The sequence below is a fragment of the Mandrillus leucophaeus genome, unplaced genomic scaffold (genome assembly GCF_000951045.1).
Source record: "Mandrillus leucophaeus isolate KB7577 unplaced genomic scaffold, Mleu.le_1.0 Scaffold1164, whole genome shotgun sequence".
NCBI classification, from domain to species: domain Eukaryota; kingdom Metazoa; phylum Chordata; class Mammalia; order Primates; family Cercopithecidae; genus Mandrillus; species Mandrillus leucophaeus.
Window position 1 is genome coordinate 321,209 of NW_012099921.1, and position 7,863 is coordinate 329,071.

At 39.1% G+C, this 7,863-nt stretch overlaps 1 protein-coding gene across 2 annotated transcripts in view; it reads left to right on the forward strand.

The window, feature by feature from the left end:
- The window catches only part of ZNF592 (zinc finger protein 592), a 60,389-nt gene that overhangs the window by 42,520 nt on the left and 10,006 nt on the right, over positions 1-7,863 (forward strand). For both annotated transcript variants that reach the window (XM_011999331.1, XM_011999321.1), the window contains exon 4: positions 596-774. In XM_011999331.1, coding sequence (XP_011854721.1) covers positions 596-774 — 179 coding nt within the window. The remainder of the gene's footprint in view (positions 1-595; positions 775-7,863) is intronic.

Genomic DNA, 7,863 nt, shown 5'->3' on the forward strand with positions numbered 1-7,863 from the left:
GCAACTCTCCTATCCCCCAGAGTGGGCAAACAGGGCTAGAGCAATGGAAACTGACAAGACTATTCAGTCAGTCTATATTGAGAGCCTTCTGAGTACCAGTCAGGGTGGTCTCAGATCCACTTTGGAAGTCACTGAACTACCTGACTAGAGGTGCTGAGCAGGTCTCTACCAGGCCAATGTTGGGGGTAGATGGCAAGAACTGCCTCTACTGAGCTATGACAGAGACCCTGGTGGGTCTAGCAGTGCAGTGAGGTCTTAGAATTCAAGATGTGCTTTCGGCCTCTGCAAAGGAAAAGCTGGTCCTCTGCTAAGCCACAGGAAAGAAACACAGTCCTAGGGGCAGAACTGGTCTTTGAGAGAATAGAGTCAGGTCTGTCTCCAATTAATAGGGTATCAGACAAAGCTTTCTTGGGTATCAATATCAGCATTCGAAATGAGGTCTAGGAGTGTCGGAAGTGTCCGGGAGAGTTGGAAGAGAGAGTGGTTGGGGGAAGGGGTTATTCTGACCCATGTGCTAGAAAGCCAGACAGCCCGTGTTGGAGAGCCACAGGCCTATGGCTCCTGCATGATCTGCTTTCTTGGTGTTCTTTCCTAGACCTGCCAGGTATGCCAGATGCTGCTGCCCAACCAGTGCAGTTTCTGTGCCCACCAGCGGATTCACGCACACAAGTCCCCCTACTGCTGCCCGGAGTGTGGGGTCCTCTGCCGCTCTGCCTACTTCCAGACCCATGTAAAGGAGAATTGCCTGCACTATGCCCGCAAGGTGGGCTACAGGTGGGTGCTGCCTGGCTTGCTGTCCTGGTATTGCCCAATGGCTGGTCCTTTTCCTAAACCAGATCTTATTTCAGATAGTTTTGATCTTAAGAGGCTTGAGTTTCAGTCTAACAGGACAAGAGCATTGTATGGTATGTGGACAGACATTTTTTATTTGGTAGCAGACAGGAAGAGCAAGAGAGAGAAGAATAAGAAGTTTAAAAAACTTAAATATTAAAAAATTAGCTTTGAAGTTTTGGGGAGATTAGAATACATATAATACTTTGTCTATTTGGTTTTTAAAAGTATCTAAGTTTAATTTGCTCACAAAGTTATCACATTCAGCACATTAAATGTAAAGTACTATTTCATTAATGAATGTACTAATTACAGTACTTGGAAATGTTTGCAGGTTTTAACAAATGGGGCTGCAAGATGCCAAACTCAAAGGGCTTTAGTATCTTTCTTTTTGTTAATTTTTGTCAGTTTGTGGCAAAATAGGCAAAACCTGAGACTGGAAGAAAGGATCAGCCTCTTGGTAAAATCAAGAAAACTCTTATTTTAAATGGAATCTCCTCCTTTGTGTCAAACATAAGCAAGAAGTCATTTTCAGAAAAAAGATTAAAGTGAGGGAAAAAGCTTCCCTCTAGAGTTCATTGATCTGTAATTTGTTTTCTGCTATTTGACATTAAATTTTTTTGGTTTTAAGTTCATTTGACTTTTTTGTGTGTACTTATTATTGTCTTTAGCATTGTGTTAGACACTCAGGATACAAAAATGATTAAGAAACAGCGCTTGCCCTGCTAGGTTACAAACATAAGAACATAAGTAATTATAACTCAGAGTGCTAAGTCCCACAATAGAGAAATGGTCAGGAAGGCTTCCTAAAGGAGATATTAGGAGATTTTCAGGCAGAAGAAGGGGAAACCATATCTGGCAAGGGCCTGAGTAGGAATACAGCACACACAAAAGGGGTGTCAGGAATGATGAGTATGGTTGTATAGAGGAATGTCAGGATGAATTGTGGGAGTGGGGAGAAATGAGACTAGGGAGTTGGCAGAGGCCAGGCCATGTAAGACCTTGTATTTCTTGGCAGACATTTGGACTTTATCCAATGGACAGTGAGGAGCTACAGAAAAATTTGCAGCAGGGGAGTGATTTGGCTAGTGTATTTTAGAAAGATCATTCTGGGAAGCAAATACATATATTAGTGAGGGGAGAGACTGAAGACTTCTTGAAAGGCAAGTGTGATGATCCAGATGAGATGCTGAGGGCTTCCCTGAAGCCATGATCGTGGGAATGGAGGGAAGGTAGATTTGAGAGGGGTTTAGGAAGAAGCATCAAGATTTGATAATAGCTTTTATATGAAATGAGGGATGAGTTTGGCAGAGGCAAGCCCAGGCTATGCAAGACCTTATATTTCTTGGCAGGCATTTGGGCATTTTCCAATGGACATTGAGGAACTACAGAAAGATTTGCAGCAGGGTAGTAATCTGGCTAGTATGTTTTAGAAAGATCATTCTGGGAAGCTAACACATATATTAAAGTTTTACAGTGACTCCCACATTTCTGACTTGGGGTAAACATTTTATTTTTATATTTTTTTGAGACAGGCTCTCACTGTCACCCAGGCTGAAGGGCAGTGGTGTGATCGTGGCTCACTGCAGCCTTGACCTCCCGAGCTCAGGTGATCCTCCCATCTTGGCCTCCCAGGTAGCTGGGACTACAGGCACGCACCACCATGCCTGGCTAACTTTTTGTGCTTTTTATAGAGACAAGATTTCACCATGTTGCCCAGGCTGGTTGCAAAACTCCTGGGCTCAAGCGATCCTCCCACCTCAACTCCCCAAAGTGTTGGGATTACAGGCGTGAGCCACTGCACCTGGCTGGTATAAATATTTAAAAATGTAGACTGATTTCTTTTTCATCTTATGGAGGATGGAGTATCTAAAGTACATTAAAAACAAGACAAACCTAAGACAGGATTATACAAAGCACTTACCACCAAGTTGCTGAAGAGCATTGCTTGGCAACATCCCAGGCTACATTTTAAACCAAACATCTGAATATGTTTTTACAGTATCCTGTAACACTTAAAAATACCTTTCTAGCCTTGATTTAAGTGTATGCTGCTTGTTCTGAGATCAAATAGTAATACAATCAACACTTAAATATTTATCTTTGAATCTTGAACCCAAGAATTTTTTTTTTTTTCTTTTTCTTTTTTTAGATGGAGTCTCGCTCTGTCACCCAGGCTGGAGTGCAGTGGCAGCATCTTGGCTCACTGCAATCTCCACCTCTCGGGTTCAAGCAATTCTCCTGCCTCAGCCACCTGAGTAGCTGGGATTATAAGCATGTGCCACCATGCTTGGCTAATTTTTGTATTTTTAGTAGAGCTGGGATTTCACCATGATGGCCAGGCTGGTCTCAAACTCCTGACCTCAGGTGATCCACCTGGCTTGGCCTCCCAAAGTGCTGGGACTATAGACATGAGCCACCGCACCTGGCCCAAGAAATTTTTAGTTGTATGGATGGGTTAATACTTTTCATTTTTAATTACATATTTTCTTATGTACAAGTAAAAAGAAATATCTCAAAAGCAATTCAGTTTATCAAACCTTTTTGTAAGGAATGCCAGACCAAATGTGTTGTGATTCAGCTAAAGGGATTACTGAAGATAGTGATATTAAAATTTTCAGTGATCTGCAGTTGAAGTCAGAAGACATACACAACACTACAGTGTTCATAACAGAGTTGTGCAATCACTACAAACAGTTTTAGAGCATTTTTACTATCCAAGAAGAAACTTAATATCCACCACTCCACCACTTCTTTCATCCCCGTAACCCTAGGCAATCACTAATTTACTTTCTGTCTCATAGCTCTTCTGGACATGTCATATAAGTGGAATTATATAATATTAGCATAATATTTGCAAGGTTCATCCATGTTGTAGCATATATCAGTATTTCATTCCTTATTATGGCTGAATGAGATTCCATTGTGGGGATATACCATGTTTTGTTTATCCATTTGTCAGCTGATGGACCTTTGGGTTGGTTCTACCTTTTGGCTTCATGAATAATGAATAATGTGAATAATGCTGCTGAAGAACATTCATGTACAAGTTATCATGTGGACATGTTTTCAGTTGCTTTGGATACCTAGGAGTAGAATAGCTGGGTCAGATAGTAACTCTATAGGGAGGGGAACATCACACACCAGGGCCTGTCAGGGGGTGGGGGATTGGGGAGGGATAGCATTAGGAGAAATACCTAATGTAGGTGATGGGTTGATGGGTGCAGCAAACCACCATGGCTCTTGTATACCTATGTAACAAACCTGCACATTCTGCACATGTATCCCAGAACTTAAAATATAATTTTAAAAAAGGAAAAAAATAGTAACCCTGTTTAACTTTTTGAGAAACTGTCAGACTATTTTCCAAAGTGAGTGCACCATTTTTACATCCCCACCAGCAGTGTATGAAGGTTTTGATTTCTATACACCCTTGCTAACACTTGTTATTGTCTTCTTGATTTGTAACCATCCTTATGGGTGTGAAATGGTATCTTGTTTCCCTGATGGTTAACTAACAGTGTTGATCATGTGCTTATTGGACTCCATCTTTTTTTTTTTTTTTTTTTTTTTTGAGACAGAGTCTCACTCTGTTGACCAGGCTGGAGTACAATGGCACTATCTCGGCTCACTGCAACCTCCGCCCCTCCCCGGGTTCAAGCACTTCTCCTGCCTCAGCCTCCTGAGTAGCTGGGATTACAGGCGCCCACCACCATGCCCGGCTAATTTTTGTATTTTTAGCAGAGACGAGGTTTCACCATTTTGGCCAGACTGGTCTTGAACTCCTGACCTCAGGTGATCCCCCGACCTTGGCCTCCCAAAGTGCTGGGATTACAGGCATGAGCCACTGTGCCTGGCCTGGACTCCATCTTCTTTGGAGAAATGTCTATTCAGATCATTTGCCCACTTCTGAATTGGGTTATTTGACATCTTATAATTGAGTTGTAAGAGCTTTTTATATCTTCTGAATACAAGTTCCTTGTCAGATTTGCTTATATTTTCTCCCATTCTGTGTATGTTAATTTTTTTAGTACATTCTCTTTTTTTTTTTTGCCCAGAAATTTCTTTTATTATTTTACTTTAAGTTCTAGAGTACATGTGCACAACGTGCAGGTTTGTTACATATGTATACATGTGCCATGTTGGTGTGCTGCACCCATTAACTCATCATTTACATGAGATATATCTCCTAATGCCAGAAATTTAAATTTCATTCAGTAGGCTTATTGTTAGTAATTCTAGTTTTAATATTTTGAAACTATTTTTATGTATTATCAGATATAGCAAATAATTATAATATTGTTCTTAAGAATGATTTTCAGTAGAAAAGACAACAGTTACAAATGTAAAATCAGAATTTAAATAAAAATACTGTCTTAACTTCAGCTGGGTTAAATATATATAGTCCCCTCCAAAATATATAGTCCCTGGTTCTTTCCACTAAAAACTCCTAAAATCAATAACATAATAAAACTAAGCAACCCCAAAACCCATACAGTGATCTCTAAATATTATTTTTCACTAAAAGGATCAGTTATTTTGAGAAATGTCTGATTAATTATGAATTTATTTAAAAGTTTAGTGTTATTTTTAGTAAATGTTCAATTCCATTCCCCAAAGGACCTCTAGAACAAACAAACAAACAAACAAACAAAAACAGGATGAGCACGGAAAAACAATGCAGAAGAGGAGGAGAGAGAGGCTTTTCTAGTTTATAAGAGTTATAACCACTCCCAAGATAAAATCAGGTCAAACAAACAAAACCATGAATCTAGCTACATATCAATTTATGTAGCAAAATTACATACCGTCTATCCAAGACGGTATGAGGAACTCTTTTGCACAGACAGGCAAACACTCTGTTTTGAGTGACAATGCGATCTTCTTCCTCCTTTCTTAATCTACGGACTTCCATTTGCAAAGAAGCAATAGTTTCTTGTTGCTCAGTTCGTTTTTTCTTATAATGCTGGCACTTCACCTATAAAGTTTTCTGCTCCTTTTGAAGATCTTTTATTTTATTCTGTTGCTGGCAAGCCCTATTTAGTGATTCATCCTCCAATTCACCAATTTTGGATTTCACACTCTCCATAATTTATTTCAAGTCATTAGCTCGTTGTTCTTGATTGGTTGCTCAGCTGTGCTCTAGCTGAAGTTCATTTCTAAGCTGCTAATTAGTTTCTATAAGCTCCTGTATCATGTTCTGTTGACGTGAGGTTTCTTGCACCAACAATTTCAAATTCTGTCTCATCCTTTGTGATGACTGTTTGTCAAAAATGATGAGATCTTTGAGATCTGTTCTTTTGACTAGAGACAAAAGTTTTAAGCCATGCATCATCAATAGCATATTTATGCTTTCCCATTCTGCTTCTTCCTGCTGTTTTCAGTCATGAGTCTATCTGACGGTTGATTGGAATCCTGAGGTTTAAGGGCTACCGGAAACATAGTTTCTTTCGTAGAATCAAAAGAAACAGACATTGGCAATTAAAAAATTTGAGTTGCCTCAGTCATAGCATACTACTCTTGCACTTTACACCTGGTCATTCAGGTTGATCGCAATGAAATGATCACCCAGCAAGTCTCATGTCTGAAACTGGATCTTCATCTTCCTCAGTCGCCACCTCCCACCAGCCAGTACATTCTCAAGATACCTATGTTCCATTTTATTGAAGTCTACTACAGAGTTTTACAATATTATTTTATGTTTTGTATTATTTTTGCTTTTACTTGATGATAATGTAAAAAGTCTCTATATATGGTTATTTATATAATATAAATATATATATAATTTATATGTATTTTATGTAAAATATGCATACACATATATTTAAGAATTTTATAAATTGTTCTGTTCTTTGTTAATAATTTGGAGAGTGGCTAATGATGTCATAAGGAAGCAAGTTTAGACTGTTTTAATGTTATTTTCTTATTTGTGATTATTAACAAAGTTAAATACTTTATGTTGTTTATCTTTTCTAAAACTACATATTTCACAACATATGATTCTATAATTGCCTATTTTCTCTTAAGCTGTGGTCAAGTGCAGTGTCATATGGTTGGCACTCTTTTCTGCACACTTTCTCATCAACTTGTAAACCCCGTTGGATTCAGTCCTTCATTGAGGGTACTTTGCATGTGTTCTCACTTTCAGTGAGGTTTCTCGAAGAAATGTCTGCAAGATACATAGAAGGAATTTTCAGTAGCATTCGAGAAGGATATATTTCTACTGTTTCTGCAGGAGTTTGGTCAAACGGCACAAATAAAGCCACTTAAGAGATTCTTTACACATATCAGGTGTACTTGGCCACTTTGGATGAATGTGGAATTATGTGCTTTTTTCTCCTCATAATACTTTGTAGTGTGGAAATACTTGTGCGTGCTAGAAGTTGGTTTCACTCTTCTGTTTAGCAGGAGAGAAAGGAAAATTAAGTAAGTAGCTTGTATAGAAGCCCTAATTTAAAGCATACACAAATTTAGTAATGAATGCTCTATGGAGTTCACTGCAAAAAGCTTTCTGGTTCTGTGGGCTGCTCTTCATTGCTAATTAAATTTTCGAAAGTGATTCTCTACCCTTCCCTTCCAATACATACAAGGAAGAAAAAAGATTGTTCAGGATTCTGTGGTGATTTTTGTGGACTGTGAAAATGTATCACTCCTGTAATCCCAGCAATTTGGGAGGCTGAAGTCGGTGGATCATCCGAGGTCAGGAGTTCAAGACCAGCCTGGCCAACATGGTGAAACCCTGTCTCTACTAAAAATACAAAAGTAAACTGGGTGTGGTGGCAGGTGCCTGTAATCCCAGCTACTTGGGAGGCTGAGACAGGAGAATCGCTTGAAACCAGGAGGCAGAGGTTGCAGTGAGCCGAGATTGTGCCACTGCACTCCAACCCGGGTGACAGAGCAAGACTCTGTCTCAAAAAAAAAAAAAAAAAAAAAAAAAATATATATATATATATGTAGTAAAATGAAGGGTAACATTCAGGAGTCAAAGAATTCTTAAATGAAGGCATGCCTTTTATTTTAGCAAAGCAGCTG